At 36.8% G+C, this 21423-nt stretch overlaps 1 protein-coding gene across 1 annotated transcript in view; it reads right to left on the reverse strand.

Annotated features, from left to right (window-relative positions):
- The window catches only part of veph1 (ventricular zone expressed PH domain-containing 1), a 118511-nt gene that overhangs the window by 54078 nt on the left and 43010 nt on the right, over nucleotides 1-21423 (reverse strand). The window contains exons 5-6 of the mRNA XM_089135359.1: nucleotides 17191-17354; nucleotides 12323-12532 (exon numbers count right to left, since the gene is read on the reverse strand). Of these exons, the coding sequence (XP_088991485.1) occupies nucleotides 12323-12532; nucleotides 17191-17354 (374 nt within the window). The remainder of the gene's footprint in view (nucleotides 1-12322; nucleotides 12533-17190; nucleotides 17355-21423) is intronic.

A 21423-nucleotide genomic window follows, 5' to 3' on the forward strand; every position in this document is an offset into this window, starting at 1 on the left:
TAATCGTTTAAGAATACTACATACACATTCAGTGCTGTGATGTTTTCATACAGTTAATGTCACACAACTGTGTGTTTGTTAATATACGTCTAACATCTTACGAACAGGTCAGTGGAGGAGACTGAACATTTACTAAATATTTCCTAAAAAAGATCTTCCGAAAATATGCTCGCGGTAGCTCCGGTGACATTATCATGGCGGCTTTTTGAAGTTTTGTTCAGAAATGCTTATTTAAATGATTATGTCAATAAAATTGCATTGTTTAGTTTATCTGTTGATATAAACAGTACTTTCAGAATCTGAAATCGGACTGGATTAATTCCTACTGACGAAAATCAGTGCATGTAAACCAAAGACTTTAGACATACAAAGATGTTGCACTCGTATTACTATGAAAGTACAACAAGCAATATGGCGGAATAAGTCCCGTTTTCTAAATAAAAGAGCCAATCACCAATTGATAAAGTTATTGCATCACTCCAGCTGCTGTTAGAAGCTCTCTTTACAATAGAAACAGTCAGTGTTCTGAGACGTGTGCTTGAGACTGCGCATGTGCATTGGCTGCTCCAGCCTGAATGCAGTTTTTTGTCACGAGTCGAGCATTTATAAACGAAATGTATGGGAGAGTTGTTGTCAGATTTCATTGGGGATTTCAAATATGAAATTGTATTGCAAACTTAGAGAACAGTTTTGGTGAATTTGATGTTTCCCCTTTCAAAGAGATGGCGTCTCAATGATGGCAAGTGAAATGACTTGCTTGAAAAGGACTTTGATGTAAACATACCTAGTTTTGTTGTAAACCAACAGGAAACAATGCTTTTCTAAGGAAAGGAAGGGTGAGGGACGGACGGCGAGGAGATCTGCCTCAGCACTGTTCTGTAATTTCCAGACTTAGGCTTTTAGATTGTGAATTACAGGGATTGATTTGTTCCTCTGTTTGACTCAGTTAAGAGTCAGCTAAAAACAAAACTGAACTAATTAGAACAACAACCTGGGGCAGGAGCAATTCTGTTTTACCATCCATCTCAAAAAGATAGTTTTAAGGTATAGTGTCATAATGTATGCCATCCTTATGTCATATAGTTTTAATTTATAGAGGGAATTCATTGACGTCACTTTCCCGCCGGAACAACCCCCCTCAGCGTGACTGAGTGGCAAAAGATCTGCTGCGTGACTGGATTTAATAGGGGGAACAGCGAAAATGTGACTAAAATGACCAATTTTATCAATTTAAACTAAATGTTGAACTCAATATAGTGTTCCTTACAACTTACTAAAGGTCCAGTTGACATGCAGCCAGGAATCATGTTGCCGGACATTTATGTTTGCCTGATTTCGACACCGGGGAAATAAAAGTATATGGTAGACCTAAACATAAAGCAAATTTGCCTGTGAACGCTTTATAGAAATACAATATAGGTAGGTCTAAATCCGGGTGATCACTTATATCAGTGTTATATATGGCATATATTTCATCATAATTGTCCTGCCCTAAAACTTTATAGTTTTTTTTTTGGTCAGTGTTTATTAAAAAAACATCCAATAATGCAAAATATGCAATGATAAATATTTAATTGATGAGTTGTTAATATATATAACAATAAAAAATATATATGGTTTTGCACCTAAATTCAGAATATTGACACAAAATGATAACTGCAAATCCACCTTTCGCTGACCGGAGTCCAGTTGTTTCTGTGAATTGCTCCTCTTTCTATAGCAGTCTGTAAAAATATACCTCCGATTTTTTTGTCTAATCTAATTGTGCAGTCAATCACAAAGCTCTTTCCCACTTTATATGTGTTAAGTTTGTTTTTCGCGGCATTCAGGGTGAAAACAAATACAGCCGCTCAGTCTTTTTGCCACTTACTGTGAGTAACTGCAGGCACTCCGGCCAACGGTGACGTCACGCGCATACCCTCTATAGTGTCATAATGTATGCCATCCTTATGTCATTCCAAACTTGTAATACTTCCCTTCTTCTATTGAAATATTATGTATAATATCCACATTGCTTTTTTGGTTGCACTTTATTTTACAGTATACTGCACTTAAATACAGTATACTTACGGTGTATCTACCTAAGGAAAAACTGTGTTATTTAAGGTAACTACATGGGTTAAGGTTAAGTTTAGGAGTTAGGTTAGGTACCTAGCACCTTTATAAGATGTTCTGCAACATTAAATCTACTTTCCAGTTTGAATAGCTTCAAGGAAAAAATCCAAACAATTATCCAACAAACTGTGTTTGGAAGTTGCAGTAACACGCTACAAAACATTCTTGGTGTCTATGCCTGAGTCATGGTTGCAAATTAATCTACTTGTTCTTGAGTCATTGGAAGGTAAACAGATGTTAAAAATATCACAGTTGAGCAAAACATGCAAAGCCAAATCAAAGCTGGCAATTGTGCCATTTACTGGCACTGGCAAAATCAGGCACTGTTCACAAACATTCATTTGATGCCCCACACTGTGGTTCGCACACAGAATAGCAACCAAGTTTCATCATTCAGATTTCAGACTGGGGTAAACATCTCTCAATTCTAGGAAAAATCCCAAAAGAATTATACTGAGAGCATGAAGAAGAGCCAAGCTTGCAAGTTGGACCACATACAGAACCAAGAGAATGACACACACACACACACACACACACACACACACACCATTGTAACAAAGTTGACAATTATTCCATCAGAATGTACCTGTTATATAAGACACATACCATTCATGGACTAAGAGTACTGTCCATACCCAACTCATTTAGGTTACACTTTATTTTGAGGTGTCATTGTTACAGTGTAATACATTTAATTACTGAGTAATGGACTTGCATTAAGGTTAGGGGTAGGATTAGGGTTTGGTTGATGGTTAGTTGCATATAATTATGCCCAATTTATAGTTATTAATAAATACATGTAACGTGTAACAAGGACATTTTAAAACAAAGTGTTACCCTAATTTTTAATTAAATAATTAATTAAACCTAATTTTACAATTTATTGCGTAATTACAACCCTGTTACTGCATTTTCACAGCATGTTGGGTAGTCAAATAAATTTTAAATTTAATTTTAGTTTCTTAAAATTTATATAACTATATTTGTTGACAGCATTCTTCAATGTTAATTATTCAGTAATGTAACCAGATTTTTCTCCCCTCTAATTTAAAATATATTTTTTATATTATATTTATCATGTATTATTTATTGTATTACATTTATTATATATTTATATTTAAATATTGCATTTGTACTTGTACTTTAAGGAAAATTAAAAAAAAAAAATTTTTTGAAAGTACTTTTTGAAAATTCACCCTACATCAAAATATGCATCATAATTTTTTTATATGGTTTACATCATTACAATTAATCGACACTTTGAAAAATAAACAGCTAAACAGGTCACTACAGTTTGTTTAGGATTTTACTATGTGTTGCCTCAAAAAACAACACATGTATTTTGTAGCCGCAGGGCCAATCCTTACACGTTTTCTGTTACTCATGTGGGTTAAAAAGATGTGTCACACATTACCAAAAGGAAATGAAAATGAGGGCCAGGAAGAAATCAGATTAAATTAATCCTTAAAAAAAAAAAAAAAATTGGGGAAAATATTCAAAAAAATAAAAATAAAGTGCACAATGCCTGTTACAATAAGTACTGTATCTATACATGATACAGTGCTGGTATCAGCAATATCACACTGACCACCATAAAATAGATTTCGAGTTTAGGTGAATCTTACAAAAAAATTAAGCAATGTCTGGGTCCCTGAAAGGAAAAGAAAAAATTCATAATAAATGAAGCATATTTAAGTATTGTGATATTAAAATAATTCCCCATTTCCAGACAGCCCAAAGTAATGTGAAAAAAATATCATTATTTATATGTTGTTTTTTTTTTTTTTTTTTTTTTTTTTTTTTTCCAGGAGCAGGAACAATTTGAGAAATGCAGATTCACAGCATGTGTTGTTACGCAGGGGTAAAAGGAGCAATTTGGCTAGTCTTAGGCAATCATCTGAGATTTAGCATCCAACAATGGTCTGATCTCCTCTATGGTGGTTGAGCATGTGTGTGTGCACGTGCTTTTGCTCTGTAGCTCATGTTTCAGTGACGATTTTCACCGAAAAGCATGGTAAGCCCCCCTTTTTTTTCTGCTGTCTCCCCTTCTTGCCCCTCCGCAAATATGAAAGGAATAAACTTTTTCAGCATTCAGCAATTTGGCACTTATCCATGTTTAACAAGCCAACGCTGTCACTCTTACTGAACACAGGGAACCCTGCCACATGAAGCCAGTTCAGTAAACCTTACATAGACATAACTAGGAAACGATACAAAGATGGATATAAATTCTGTTTTATAAATGCTTTGATGGGTATTTAGACGGTACTAAAATAAGATTTACGATTGTTTTTGGAAGTTTATTTCATACTTTCAGAGTTACATCATGGTTGCAAAGAAGTAAAAGTGCCATATTTCCTTGATTGTTTTGCTGCGAGGGCATATGGGACCTCCGAGTAGGTCCACTAAGAAAGTAAACCTCCTTCAGCTCTGCCCTGATCACAACTGGTCAGACGACCGTGATCCACCTCCAAAGCAAACACATTAGGCGACATTGAGAAACGGCCAAGTACGCTGCAGTATACTGTATTGGTTTACCAAACTGATAGAAAATGAAAGAAAGAATGCAAGAGCGCTCTCTCTCTCTCTCTCTCTGAACTAGCGATGAAGTGCTAAAATGTGTTTCCTTATGTCTTGGTACCGCAAGCAGGTTTGGAACTTCATCACAAGGATGAACTATGCCAGGCCCGGTATATGGGCCCTTGACCAAGAGCAAGAGCACCCTCAGTTGATACTGTAATAAAATTATATTAACAAAACAGAATTTATATTATCAAAACAGAAACAGAAAACACACGAAACAGATTTGGAAAACGTTCTGGATGTATTTGTGTTTGCGCTCCGTCAAATGTTTCTATTTACAACGTGTTTTCCCAGCGGTGAGCAACGTAGCCAATCACGGACATGTTTGTATATCTCTTGAACACAATGACCGATCAGAGGTGTTTAATTTAGTCAGAATCCACTCGCCGGTCAAAACGCCAAAGTTCTGCATGCTTGCGAATCCTCTCATTCACAAAGGGTAGACACGATGTAAGTAAGAGATTCATCGTGCAGTGTAGACAATTTCATTGATTATAATGGAACTATAAAGAGAACGGTCTTTGCAAGCTTTCTTTCAGTATTTGAATAAAAGTTTTGCTTTTCATGCGGCTAAGACAGGGGTGTCCAAACTCGGTCTTGGAGGGCCGATGTCCTGCAGAGTTTAGCTCCAACTTGACTCAACACACCTGCCTGGAAGATTCTAGTAAGCCTAAAATCTTGATTAACTGGATCAGGTTTGTATAATTGGGGTTGGAGCTGAACTCTGGAAGACAGTGGCCCACCACGAGTAGGAAGGGACAGAATAAGAGGAAATACGGCCAATTATACGCTGCAAAGTTTTGGAAGTGACATTTACATATTAATACTGGACTCATTCTCGAAATTACAATGATTGACATCATGATAACCACAGCACAGGACAAAAAAATATGTCAAAATAGAGACACATTAAGCTAGGTAAATTCAGACTCATAGTTTAACAGAAAAATATTCACATTTTCGTATATATATTTTTTTGTAAATAATCTTAATTGTCTCACTGTAAATTGCTATTCTTGTTATGGTGGAGCCGTTGCTTACACATTACATCTGCACTTTACTAAAGCATCCTCACTAATTTCAGAAGCACCCTGAGTGATTTAATTCTGGAACAGCTTAGTGATGCGGACACATCCAGAACTTTGTCAACACTTCCATTCTACTCAATTAACATGAAAGAGAGGATGGCACAAAAAAAGTGAGCGGAGCCATTAGTGACTAAATTACTGCCAACAAGTACTGTAGTTGCAGAATAAAGAACAAAAGCATAAGACAAAGTTGGGGGATGGAGGAGTGTTGTAGAACTAAAGAAGATGAAGTACGTTTTACAGTTTTTGAAGAAAATGTGAGTTGGCAAAAGTCACCAACACAATGCCAGGGTGCTGAAAGTGGTGATCTCAAGATGGACACTTACTGATTGAAAGAACTTGGGTTTACTTTTTGCATATACAATATTTTTTGGCCATATAATTATCAAAAACTGGATCAAACTGCTTTTTTGCTCAGTTTTAGCCTCTGAATTAATGTGGGGTATTTTTTTTCCTCCTTGAGAATGAGCTCAATATTCTCACTATATCATACTACGTATACGAACCATAAAACGTTGATGGGTTTCTCTTTATTTGGATGGTCCTTTTAACACATTCAGTTGACGCTGTACCAACATCTCTACTAAGGCTACGTCCACATTAATCCATTAATCCACTCTCCGTCCACACTAGCGTTTTCAGGCGTTTTCTGACGTTTCAGTGTGGATGAGAAACTTCTAAATTCACTTTATTGCGCATGCGTGAAACTTCACAAAAGCTAACTGAGACGATACAGAGGGGAAAATAAATAATAAAGTTATCGCGCAATTCTTCTAACAGGATAGTTTTATTTAGCAAAATATCCAGCCCGTTCTCATCCTTTAGCATCACATAAACGGCGCTATACTACGCACATGGCACCCTTTATCGTTAATATTCACACGAACCCAAGGCGTCATAAATCCTTTCGCGTAATATGAGACTACCCTACCCTACCCCACACCTAAACCTAACCATCACAGCGCGTGTTATATTAACGATAACGGGTGCCATGTGCGTAGTATAGCGCCGTTTTGACAAAAAGTAGTCGAAGAAGAACGTCCCCATCTCAGTTCTCGCGCATACGTTCTGGAAATCTCTTCGATTCTCGTCTCAAGGCCCACAAGGAAGTAATGGAATAGTCAAATATTTAGTCGTTATTTATGGGGTTTTTTCGCATAAAAAGTATTCTTGTCGCTTGATAAACTTATAATTGAGCCGCTGTAGGCACATGGAATATTTAAACATTTTCTTTAATGACTTTATGGGCCGTCAAGTGCTAGTCCCTTAGGAAGCCTATGGAGGAGTGATCCAGCTCTCAAATTTAATCAAAAATATCTTCATTTGTGTTCCGAAGATGAACGAAGGTCTTACGGGGTTGGTACAGCATGTGGGTGAGTAATTAATGACTTAATTTTCATTTTTGGGTGAACTAACCCTTTAAGGTTTTTGATGAAAACATTCCAGGATTTTTCTCCATATAATGGACTTCAGTGGGAACCAAATGGTTCAATGTCCAAAATACAGTTTCAGTGCAAACTGCAAACTGTTCAAAGGACTTTAAACGATTTCAGACGATGAATAAGGGTCTTATCAAGCGAAACGATCACTCATTTTAAAAAAAAAGTTAAAATTTTATAAGCTCAAATGGTTGCCTTGCTCTGTTCTGTGATGCGCATTCGTGACTCCTATTCAAACTTGTTCATCAAAATGAACAAATCTTTTCCAGAGTCAACTCGTTCATTTCGTTCGTTGAATGAACCAAATGACACGAAAAAAGACTGACTTCGTTCATCAAACGAGTTCAAACAGGAGAGTCACGAACACGCATAACAGAACAGAGCAAGGCGACCATTTGAGCTTATAAAACTTAAACTTTGTTTTTTTGTTTTTTTTTTAAATGAGCGATCGTTTCGGTTATTTTTGGTCATTTTTACCAAATTTGGTCAATTTTAAACAATAAATACCGTTTTGTGGCTTTTTAATGTGTTGTGACAGATCGCTGAAGAGCATCAGTTAAAGCTGCACGTGATCCAATCATCTCTTCCTTCTAGTTCATGTATAGCATCAAATAAACAAGAATGAACATAAGAAGGAATGTTGCTTTAAACGTGGAAAGGCATCAGTATATTCCGTTTTTAAAGTTCAAATCCTCCCATGTTAATCTACTATCTCTCCTGACTGCTTTGTCGGATAAATTGGCGTACGACGAAGTATGATTGGTCAGATCAGCTGTCAATCATTCTTCGTTAGAGGGAGAGGAGAACAGACAGAATCAAAGAGAGAAAGATAAAAATAAAAAGATAAAAGAGGAAGTCTAGTGAAAACGGGTGTTTGTACTAAAACAATGGACCAAAAAGAGCAAAGTCCGCTCTTCTGATTTCCCTAACATGATGGAATACCTCTAATAATGATACAAAACATGCTGGAACAAACAGTCCAGGGTACCAATATACCAACACAAAGAAACCGGAGATCCACACATGTACATGCACACACAGACACGGCCGATGAGTGATACAACTCGCGTTCCTCATCCATCTTAACTCTTCATCGCATACAACAATGACCATAATCCTGCCCAGATCTGCTCTGAAATTGGAAAACTGGAGAAAATGTGCAGCATGGCTGTTTCAATTTCAAGAGAAACGTGAAGTGTCTAATGTCTAATAAAGATTTTAGCAGCGTGCTTCAACACCTCTACATTCAACATTCAACCCTAGTTTCTACATTCAACCCTAAAGCAACAACATTAGACACATCAAAGTAGGGGTGGGCGATATAGCCTAAAAATTATATCACGATATTTCAAGAATATTTGCGATAATGATATTTATCACGATATAGAAAAAATATATATGAAACAATGTTTTATTGGTGATTGCAGCTGGCTGGCAGCAGCATTAGTGCAAAAAAAAAAAAAGTATAACATAACTCCTTATCATTTTATTTTAACAATAACTACAGTAATACATTAACAATATTAACAATAACTTCAGAAGCCTGCACAATATTGTCACCTAATAAAATTTACCTAAACTTTGAAGTACAAAAAATTTAAACAAACAGCGGCAATCCAAACAAACCTTCAAAATGTAACAGTTGCCTTGCATAGTTTTTGGATTAGCATCAAATGAGGTATACAATACCTAATTTACAATAATTGTATAAAATTGGAACATTTAGTGGGGAATAAATAAGAGACAATTGTAACACTAAATCTGGTAAAACTTTACACATTGCTCTTTGTATTGTACATTCATGAAAAAAAAACAAGGTAACAAATCAAAAGGATTAATTATTATATAGCATAGTCTACTATAAAATTGAGGCATGTTTAAAATGTATAGCACAGCTGTTTAATGAGGCAGCAACATATGATCGATAGGACAGAACAAAGGCTATTAATAATCTTTCATTGCGCAAAAGTATTATGATATGAAAGGCTCCAATATATCGCACACCGCTTATGCGCATCCCGAGCGCTGAATGATGCGCTTGAAGCAACACGGAGTCACAGCGCGCACGCGCAGCGCGTCGAATACTCCGCACTGAACAGTTCAAAGCACAAAGTAAATAAATATTGATGCGTAGCGTCGTGTATAATATACAGCATCTAGCTGTGCAATCGTTTATCGAGTCATTTCTTTTAACAGTTTTACATTTCAGTTACTGTGCGCGTGATGAACAACAGTGCTCTGACTCTAGTGTTTTGCTCTAACAGACACCCGGCCGGTAGAAAGTAACATGATGATTTAGTTAACGTTACAGCAATAAAGTCCAGCAAGATAAAGTTGTGTTATGCGAAACCATAGACCTTTTATTTACAAATATAATAATAGTAACATTGAATCATCTTAGAAAGAGTTTAATCGTGTTGACTGTTGTACCCGAACTGCGGAAACTCTGAAGGAAGATTAGGCGAATGCAAAATGTACGCTAGTAGGGAAGTGGTGAAACGAGTTTTCATGCATATTTGACAAAAAAATAAATAAATAATTGTGTTGTTGGAGATCTGACCTCTTGTACTCAAACAACTTCCATACTATTGAAGTAGCGCCCTTTTTAGGAACTAAATCTTGATCTGATCCGGAGGCTTACATGCTGCTGTGTTGTTGTGCACGCGCTAAGTAACGTAAATACGCCATACGTCATCATATCATCAATATCGCGATATGACAATTTTTTATCATGTAAAATTTTATACCGGTATTATCGTGGACGGTATGATATGGCACAGCCCTACATCAAAGCACCACTCATTCACTGCTTTCAACAATAAATTTCACAGTAATTACGGTTTTATTATGTGAGAAGAAAAAGTCCTACTAGTGGTATGTGATATGCAACAGTGCATTTTAAAGGTAAGATAGAGAGAAAAGCTATTAGTGCAAAGGCTTAAAGATAACGTGCACTGGAATATGCTTCTTGATTGATATTCACAAAGACTTGTTCCTTTATTCTGAATGTATAAAGGAACTATGCAATAGACTTTTTGTTCAGCGTCTCACGCCATGAGCAGGCATATTTTTAAAGGTACATTCATTAGTAATCATCTGAACAGTATTTATTAGTTTTTTAATTTTATATGGTGCATGTCACTCATCTCAATGTATTTCACCATGCTGACTTGTCAGAGGGAATCGTCCCACTCATTGGCCTTTGTAGGTTACTAGTAGCGTAGTGTTGTTTAATAAAAAATATATACAATTACATTTAATTATTGTGCTTTACCAGCAGAGACAACGGTAAAACAAGAATAAATGTTGCTACGGTATTCACAAGATGATTCAAATAATAAATCGATTCAAATAAATACATACAAATCCAACAAAATATTTAAACAATATCATTTGATTCAAATAATTAACATTAAATGGGTCTTTAAACTTATATAACTGCCTTTTAAATTTCAAGATGGGGGTCCCTCCCATGATTTCAGTGTGTCCATGGCATCTAGAAGGTATGAAATCCCATGATGTAGCCAACTATTAGTGTGGTATACAAAAACCTCAGAGATGAGCAATGCCATCTGCACTTAAAGTAGACAAAGAACAACAATGCTAATGGCTAAAGAACTACTGAATGGCTCTTTAAGCGACAAATTGCTGAATGAAAAATTAAATTCCTGATATTTGTGTTAAATGTAATGTCGAAAAGGGCACCTTGTTTCATTGTCTGTGGGACTGCCCTGAGATACGAAAGTTCTGGAATGAGGTTACAATATGTATTTCTAAGATGACCTTAAAACTAGTGCCTGACGATCCTGCACTTTGTATTCTTAATTTGTATCCAAAGGACTGTATGTTAAACCACAAAGAGAGGAAAATCACAGACCTATGTTTAGTACAAGCTAGACGCTTGATCTCTCTCTGTTGGAAAGATGTCAAGAGCCCTTCTATTGGTCGATGGCTGAAGGAATTATCAGCATGCCTTATCCTTAAAAAGTTAACATACACAATGAAAAAGAAATCAGCCAAATTTAAAGAGATCTGGAATCCCTTTCTTGCATTTTTGGAGAATTGTGAGGCCGAGGAAACTCTGGAAACTTGAAGGTCATATATACCTAATTGTCTGTATTTCCTAAGCTATGTATGATTATATAATGTCGTTATCCAGTGCGTTGTTTTTTTTTGTTGTTTTTTTTTTTTTTTTGGGGGGGGGGGGGGGAGTGGATTCTTTTCTTTTATAGTTAAACGCTTTGTTAAATTTATTTGTTAAATGTAAAATGTATATCCTTGTTAATTGTCAAAATTCAATAAATACATGTTTATATAAAAAGAAAATTTAAAACTACTGAATTTTTAATGCCCTGAGGCAAAAAATGAAATACTTTTTGATACAGCAGGTCAGTGTCATGATTGTATAGTTTTCAAACACTCAGTCAGACGAATCGGTAACACTTTACTTGAAGGGGTGTGCATAAGACTGACATGACACCTTCATAACCATGTCTTGAATATGAAGTATGGTTTATGCATTTTGTGTCTTTCACTCAATAATAACATTTTGAATGCAAATATGACATTGTTTAAGATGTCTTTGTTATGACATCTTGACAAACCAACACATCATAAATCAATACATCACAAAATTAAGTTAAACTGTCATGTGGTTGCCTTTGACATTGGCTGTCATGAGGCCATTATAACTGTGTCATGAATATTTTTCGTGACCTCAAATACAGTGGTACTAATTGAATTTGTCATTAAAAGTTATAATGGCTTCATGGCAGGCTATGTCAAAACCAATCACCTGATAGTTTAATGTAATGTTAACCAATAAAGCTAGGTGGTTTCTTAAGTTTGATACTTAATCTGCTATGACATGTTTATGACAGGTTGTGTTGTCTTAGTAATGTCAAGTTGTCATGTCAAAGACATCTCAAACAATGTCATATTTGCATTAAAAATGTCATAACTGAGCGAATGACACTTAATGACAGTTGCCACAGACATTCATAAAACTTCATGTCATGTCATAATTATGAAGGTGTCATGTTAAGAGCATTCTGACATAAGAACAAGCTTTTAATGTACGAAAACATAAATACCCGCCTCACTAGTCAGACCCACTGTCCCATGGATCTTAGCGATGTGTCCCAACAACCAAGGGTTCTTCTGACCTACATTTCTCAGTGTAGACAGGTAGGGAGCGAGAGAGGCAGGGCTTGCCTGAGCCACATTAACCAACACACCAAGGGCAGTGTCATTGACATCATTGTCACTGAGGTAACCAATCAACGATGGTACCAAAGACGACAAAACCTGAGGAGACAAAAAGACAAGATTTTTCAGAAGGGTTGAAGCATAAGACCTGTTTTACATTGGACAAAAAGCATGCAGTATGACAACGGGCCGAGGAAATAGGACAGAAGGAGAAGCATAAGGTGGAAAAGTTTGTTCTCTGCTGTTCTTGGAGGCACATAGGGACAGGCTATCTGGATCCTTCACAGCGGGGATGTAAAAAACACCACAAACACACTCATTTGGTCCTGAACTGTTCTTTCATCAGAGGTCCCTTATGGTTCTAATCGTGCTGTGTAAAGAACCACTGCACTCTGGTTGGTTGAGTTCAGTGCCGCCCACCCATTAACCAGAATCCCTAGTTCCTTTGAGCTTGTGGAAAAAAAATTTATGGAGATAGTAACAGAGAGGAATAAAACGTTGAGCAGAAGGAAACTAGTAATCATCCACCCACTATGGAGATTTATTCACGTCTGTTACAATAAAGCAGTGGATGACCTTCAAAAAGTGACTCACAAAAGAAACACAGATCATCAGTAAAATCTTGTGTGTTGGTTGACATCTTGTGTCATGTCTTACAAACTCTAGTGATGACCAGAGGCATATGAGTCACACAAACTCTTTCTCCAGCATGAAATTGATCTAAGGATACCCTTTTAGCAAGGATTTGCTCATTGTTCTTTGGGAAACCTTTGAACTGAGAGTGGTGGAGAGGAGATAAAGAGGATCTGGTGAGGCAGAAAGGACAGCAGACAGGACGTCCTGTGAGAAGCAGGATTCCAAGCCTGTGCCAGGATGTAAAAACCACTGACTAATCTAAGGCTCAATCCCAATTCACCCCTTACCTCTCCGTCTTGCGCGTTCACGTCTAGGGGTAGGGTGTCCCGATTCTTGTTGAGATCGAGGGGTAGGGCGAAGTCCACCACGCACTTTATTTACTCTTATAATGACACTATAGTCGTTTAAATTAAGAAATGGTAGAATAAATTACCTTTCCGATCAGAAAATACATACATTTCGAGGAAGGGATGTTATAATCATGATGTTTATTCAAAGTTAAGAGCAGCTACACTGATTGTCAGTTGTTGTCATGGAGAAATCCTGCAACGGCAGAGCCATCGCCGGCGACTGATGACGTATCGGGTTCATGAAGGGTTGTTCTATTTCGTAGGGGAATATTTCAACCCCTTGGCCCTTGTAACTCTGTTTTAAGGGCCAAGGGGTACACTTGAAAACAAGGGGTAGGGCCAAGGGGTGAATTGGGATTGATCCTAAGTTAATCCCATTTGCTTCCAAATCTCTATATAAACTACCTGCAGTGGCCGAAAGTTTTTGTATTGTTCTTAAATTAGTGCTGCTGTCGGATAACGGGTCGGGTGTTCTGTAGGTACTGCAGGTATGGGGCGGGGGCGGGTTTACCAAACAGGACCCTTGAAGGACTCTGGTTTTGAGGCAGAAAGGGCCTAGGGAAACTCTTGGAAATTATTCCTGTTTTACAATACATGGAAAGTTATTGATCAACCTGTTTAATTGTTTTTTATCCATCAATCCATACATTTACACAGAAAAGCTATTATACATTTCTATGTTAGTCTATGCTGGTAAGTACTTATTCCATCTGGCAAACTTGTATAGTCAAAATGGAGTGAATATCTGGACATTCACTTATAGAATTGAGACATACACTCACCTAAAGAATTATTAGGAACACCTGTTCAATTTCTCATTAATGCAATTATCTAATCAACCAATCACTTTGCAGTTGCTTCAATGCATTTAGGTGTGGTCCTGGTCAAGAAAATCTCCTGAACTCCAAACTGAATGTCAGAATGGGAAAGAAAGGTGATTTAAGCAATTTTTGAGCGTGGCATGGTTGTTGGTGCCAGAGTATTTCACAATCTGCTCAGTTTCTGGGATTTTCATGCACAACCATTTCTATGGTTTACAAAGAATGGTGTGAAAAGGGAAAAACATCAAGTATATGGTAGTCCTTTGGGCGAAAATGCCTTGTTGATGCTAGAGGTCAGAGGAGAATGGGCCGACTGATTCAAGCTGATAGAAGAGCAACTTTGACTAAAATAACCACTCGTTACAACCGAGGTATGCAGCAAAGCATTTGTGAAGCCACAACACGCACAACCTTGAGGCGGATGGGCTACAACAGCAGAACACCCCACCGGGTACCACTCATCTCCACTACAAATAGGAAAAAGAGGCTACAATTTGCAAAGCGTTCACCAAAATTGGACAGTTGAAGACTGGAAAAATGTTGCCTGGTCTGATGAGTCTCGATTTCTGTTGAGACATTCAGATGGTAGAGTCAGAATTTGGCGTAAACAGAATGAGAACATGGATCCATCATGCCTTGTTACCACTGTGCAGGCTGGTGGTTGTGGTGTAATGGTGTGAGGGATGTTTTCTTGGCACACTTTAGGCCTCTTAGTGCCAATTTGGCATCGTTTAAATGCCACGGCCTACCCGAGCATTGTTTCTGACCATGTCCATTCCTTTATGGCCACCATGTACCCATCCTCCGATGTTTACTTCCAGCAGGATAATTCACCATATAGCAAAGCTCGAATCATTTCAAATTGGTTTCTTGAACATGACAATGAATTCACTGTACTAAAATGGCCCCCACGGTCACCAGATCTCAACCCAAAAGAGCATCTTTGGGATGTGGTGGAACGGGAGCTTCGTGCCCTGCATGTGCATCCCAGAAATCTCCATCAACTGCAAAGATGCTATCCTATCAATATGGGCCAACATTTCTAAAGAATGCTTTCAGCACCTTGTTGAATCAATGCCATGTATTCTTAAGGCAGTTCTGAAGGTGAAAGGCGGTCAAACACAGTATTAGTAGGGTGTTCCTAATAATACTTGAATGTACATCTGAGTGTAATGGATTATTGACAAATTATATTAGACTTTGATGGCAGATGAACATGAGCTTGCAAGGCTAGGGTTTAGGAAGATTAAAAATTAAAAGATTGGTTATGACATTTTGATTAAACTTTACAAGTTCAAAAACATTTAACCGATTCACAGATAAATTGTTCACAATAAGCTGTATGATGTGCATAGGTTGAATTTCCATTGCATGCCAACTTTACATTAAAAAATTTTTTGTAAAGAAATTCAAACACAGCCACAATATTTTTCTACAAAATATGAATAAGTCTTCAGTGAGAAGATAGTACATCTTTGAAGCAAGCTGCACTCCTTCCTGAGAATGAGTCACATACATTACCTGTCATAACTTAAAACACACTAGACTGAATTCATGTTTTTCATGATATCAATCAATCAATCAATCAATCAATCAAATTTTCTTTATTCAGTCATGATGTTATTATAGACACAACAATAATCTCCACTACAACAAAATAATAACATTCATTACTAAATAGGAGCATAAAGAAGACATAGTCTTATAAATTAATGCCCCTTTTTTCAATTATCTAAGCTTATACAAAACAGATGGCTCGCCATTTTTTTTTCTTCCGTTCCCCTTCCTTTCTATATATATATATACTATATATATATATATATATATATATATACATACACACATATATATATACATATATATAGAAATACATACATATTTCTTCAGTATTATTTCACATCTCAGCAATTAACAATTACCAATTCAGAAAAAAACAAAAAAAAAAACCTTTTGAATTATCATCAAAAACCTTTTGAATTAAAAGCTACAGCTTTTCCACAAGTGAACAATAATTGTTCTAGCCTTTATCAGCATTTCATTATTCATGCTTAGCCTCATTATTGTACAAAAAAATGTTTCTTGGCACAAAGTTTAATTAACCTTTTTAGGGTTAGTAACAATACATATGTTTTGCTGCTTCGTACGGCTATAACCATATATTTCTAATTAGTGGTAAAAGTTTATAAATCATCCACTGAAAATCCCATTTTTGTTGACCACTAATCTTAATATTGGGTTGACCATGACCTTTTTCCCTCAGTCTCTATGATGGTTATGGCCCTGGAGTTTGGGCTTGAGGAATGATAATATGAATCCATTGATTTCCCATTTCCTGTTTCTATAAATGAACACAAATGGAAATGACAAAAGAATGATCAATCACAAGATACTGTCTCAGTCTTTCCTAATCTCACCACTGAAAGCACCAAATGTGTTAATGTGGGTATTTTCACTGATGAGCTGATTGATATGCACGTGCTGGTTACCCAACACAAAATTAACACCTCATGACTACTGCATTCTTTACTTCTGACTCCGCACATCTGCTATTTGCCAGATGTTGAATGTAAAAGAACAGATGACTTGTTCGGTTTTTGCCAAAAGTGTGGTTTCCCCTTTTCTTTTCCTGTAAAATTTGTCTTCACTGAGATTCGTGGGGGGCCAACGGGTTATGACGCGTTTTCTTATATTTCCCCATCCGTTTGGCGGCTGCAATGGAATCGGCAGAGGCGTCAAACTGTTTTTTAGTGTTTGACCTTGTGCTGCAGCTGTCTGCTTTAAAATAAATGCTAAATAACTCACTCTGCACTCATTTGTGTGCCCACCCCTCACACCCCTGGTGACCTTTAAATGATTGTTTCTGTTACTCAGAATAACACATCTTGACCAGAATTCATCCCTAAATACCACTTTCATTATTTCACTCACTCATCCATCTCTCCTCACTCACCAGGGGGTGAAGGTCAGAAATCATCTGCAGTAGTCTGAGCAGGTGGTGTCTACCGGCCTGGTCCAGCTGGGACATCATTGCAGTCAGCTCACGGATGTGCTGATGGATTGGCCCTGGTTGTCGTGGATATACGGATGGCAGCACTCTCAACAGCATGGCATTACCTATTCAAACCAACAATCAATCAATACAGCACATTTCCCTTTCCCAAATTACCATGGTAGTCATGATCTATGCCAAAATGCCACTTAAAGGGATACTCCATCCATCATTTACTCACCCTCAAGTGAGTTTCTTTCTTCTGCTGAACACAAATGAAGATATTTTGAAGAATGATTGGAACCAAACAGTTCTTTGGAATCATTGACTTTCATAGTAGAAAAAAAAATACTATGGAAGTCAATGGTGCCCAACAACTGTTTGGTTCCAATCGTTCTTCAAAATATCTTTCTTTGTGTTCAGCAGAAGAAAGAAAATCATACAGGTTTGCAACAGTAAATGATCACAGAATTTTCATTTTTGGGTGGAGTATCCCTTTTAGTACACACAAAAAATTAAAAGAAAACACAAACAAACCAACAAAGGAACAAAATGGACTGTTGTGGAAATGAACATTATCTGAGCCCTTTTATTGAAGCACTATAGGAGCGTTTTCACAGACTGCGATGGCACGTTTTCACAATTAACATCATAAATCTTTTTTTCTTCCTTTATTATATAGCACAGTAGAAGGTAGACAGGAAGCGAAGTGGGAGAGAGAGCGGGACAGGATTGGGAAATTGCATGAGCTGGAACTACCCCCCTTTGAAAAGTTTACGGGAAGGTTATGGCTAACAAATATTGACGAATTAGTCTACTTTTTTCGAAGACCTAGCTGTAACTAGCGCTCTGATTTAGTGTCATGTTCGATTTTTACTGATCATCCACATATCTGCTAAAAAAACGTCACGTCACCAGGAACTAAATATGGTAGGAAACTCCCACCCATCATCAACCACAAATCTAATCTCTGCTCTGGCAAGCCATCTAACTCAGGGCGGTCAGTTAACAGACATAATTCTGTAAAGGAGATGTTTTGCCTGGCTCAGGGAGAACATTTAGTTTTGCAGAAGACCTGCCCACCTGTTTCTACATACAGCGGGTGGTGTTAATGAAGGATTAGTGTTATCCATAACAACACAACTGGGAAAATGTTACTGGCCTTAGACAGTTAACAAGAAATACGAACAATCTTTCATTCACTTCCAAAGACCACATGTGATAAGTAATTTAATCTTTGCCAGGTGCTTTGGTAGAAGGTCTCTTAACACGGATTCATTATTTGTGCAAGTCCATTTTGCCACAGTAATTGCATTAGGATTCCCACGTACAGTTTCTAAGTTGCCAGAAAATTATCAGCAAAAGTTTTTTGAAAAGTGAACTAATCCTTTAAATTCTTTGACATCTTCACGTCTGACTTGATCAGACGCTCTCTGATACTCGTTTTTATGACCAAGCAAAGACAATTTAGGAAAGAAGAGATATGGGAAAAGACATAATATTTTCATAATCAAGTTCAAGTTCAAGTCAACTTTATTGTCAATCAACCTATTTAATAATTTGGGACAATAAAAATGGAGCTGAAATACAGGAACATCCCGTGGAAAAAGAGATGTCTGATCACCCTATTTAAATCACGTGGACTCAGAGCATTAACACATTTTGTCCAGTACAACAAATTACAGAAAATGTATTTCAAGGGAATGATAAATATCCAGGTGTTCATTTTAATATTTCCTTCCTGCTCCACCACTTCGGGTGTAGGTGTGAGGTTGTCATGCAATATGCGGCACAATTAAAATCTAGTTAAGAGGACCTCATTGTGTGAGCTTTGCCGTCAATTATGGTGTAGGTGCTACTGGAATTTCATCAGCAGCACTTTTCATTCCAAGGTGGCAGATTGACGGCATTAGCCAAGGCTGACTGACCTTCCACTGTGTTCCCATTAGACAACGAGACCAGTCATTCACATTTGTACTGTCCCGTCACCCTGCTCTGAGTTCACATTCAGATACGCCTCTGTAATTTTTGCAACAAGTAATATACATCCTCAGCAGGGACGCTACTGTGGGAAATGGTGTGATCTTCATCAGTTAAAACGATTATGCTGAACAGAGAACGTGTTAAGATAATTCTGACTGCAAACGGACTGATGACTTGTGTAAAACTCATATTCTGAAAAGGCTCATGCTGTCATGAACATACTGTAGCTGACATAAGCAAAAAAATCCATCCGTTGGAGTTTGGCATTCCGAGTTGTAGACATATTAATGTCAACTTTCCAAAGGGTACATGTCATGGGACCCTTCTGTTTCCCATAATGTCCTGCACATTAAATATATAAATCCTGCACCAGCCCCAGAAGTTACCTAGTACAACCAGAATAATAGACAAGTAATATTTGAATGAGTAAAGCACATTATTCAGTAATAAAATAAGAGAACATGGTTATGGAGGAAATGTTTTTTTGTTGTTTAACATGTGGTGTGCAGATACTTGAAGAAACAATCCTATAAACTTTTGGATTAGATTTTGGAGTTTAGTTTCTGAACAGTGAATCCAAATCAACAAATCCTAGTCCAGAACCGGATCCAAGTCTTGTTTTGGACTGGAGAATAAGAGTTGGGACTAGGAAAGTAGTAGGAAGCTTGGAATCAAATCACATTTACAGCAATTTTACTCCTAGTGAAAAATAAATATACCAAAATCTATTTAAAATACATTTATATTATGCTAAGCATACTACAAATACCTTTACATATTTATGTACTTAATATAAATACCCTGCAATTGTACTTTTAGTGTACTAAATTGGGATACTTAAAGGAGTAGTTCACTTTTAAAAAAACTTTTGCTGATAATTTACTCGCCCCCGTGTCATCCAAGATCGTTCTTCAGTCGAAAAGAAATTAAGGTTTTTGATGAAAACATTCCAGGGTTTTCTCCATATAATGGACTTCAATGGGAACCAAACGGTTCAAGGTCCAAATGAGAGTTTCAGTGCAGCTTCAAAGGGCTTTAAACGACACCAGACGAAGAATAAGGGTCTTATCTAGCGAAATGATCGCTCATTTAAAAAAGAAATAAAAAGGTTTAAGTTTTATAAGCACAAATGCTCGCCTTGCTCTGTTCTGTGATTAGCGTTAGTGACTCTCCTGTTCAAACTAAAAATGAACAAATCTTTTTTTCGAGTCATGACTCGAAGGGTCCTAGATAAGACGCTTTTTCATCGTCTGGTGCCGTTTAAAGTCCTTTGCAGCTGCACTAAAACTCTCATTGGACCTTGAACCGTTTGGTTCCCAATGAAGTCCATTATATGGAGAAAATCCTGGAATGTTTTTTTTTTTATAAACATGTATTTATTGAATTTTTACAATTAACAAGGGTATATATTTTACATTTCACAAATAAATTTAACAAAGCGTTTAACAATCAAACTATAAAAGAAAAGAATCCACCCCCCCCCCCCCCCAAAAAAAAAAAACGACATTATATAATCATACATAGCTTAGGAAATACAGACAATTAGGTATTTATGACCTTCAAGTTTCCAGAGTTTCCTCGGCCTCACAATTCTCCAAAAATGCAAGAAAGGGATTCCAGATCTCTTTAAATTCGGCTGATTTCTTTTTCAATCCTGGAATGTTTTCATCAAAAACCTTAATTTCTTTTCGACTGAAGAAAGAATGACATGGACATCTTGGATGACATGGGGGTGAGTAAATTATCAGCAAAAGTTTTTTTTTAAAAGTGAATTACTCCTTTAAAGTCTGTTAAATTGCTAATTTTGTACTAAATGCATTTTAGTTATCTGGAAGTAGTGCTGAACTTCAACTAAATATATATTTAAGTATATAAGTATTTAAATATATATATATATATATATATATATATATATATATATATATATAGGCTTTATATTAACAAATGTGCATAGTGCAATAGTATAGTACAAGTGCTCCAAATTATACTATTGTACTATTTATATCAGTAAGTCTCAGGCGATATGCAAGTAAATATGTTAATAGATTTGTAGTACACTTTGTATAAAACAAATGTACTTTAAATACATTTTGGTATAGGTTTTTGTCACTAAGGTAATCACTGGTCGCAAGGTCACAATACTAGTTGCTAAGCGTTTCTGATGCTGGCTACCCTGACATCATTGGTGCACGGCAGAACCGACCCTAGCTT

Source organism: Pimephales promelas, chromosome 10 (assembly GCF_988280905.1).
Source record: "Pimephales promelas chromosome 10, fPimPro1.hap1.1, whole genome shotgun sequence".
Taxonomy (NCBI): domain Eukaryota; kingdom Metazoa; phylum Chordata; class Actinopteri; order Cypriniformes; family Leuciscidae; genus Pimephales; species Pimephales promelas.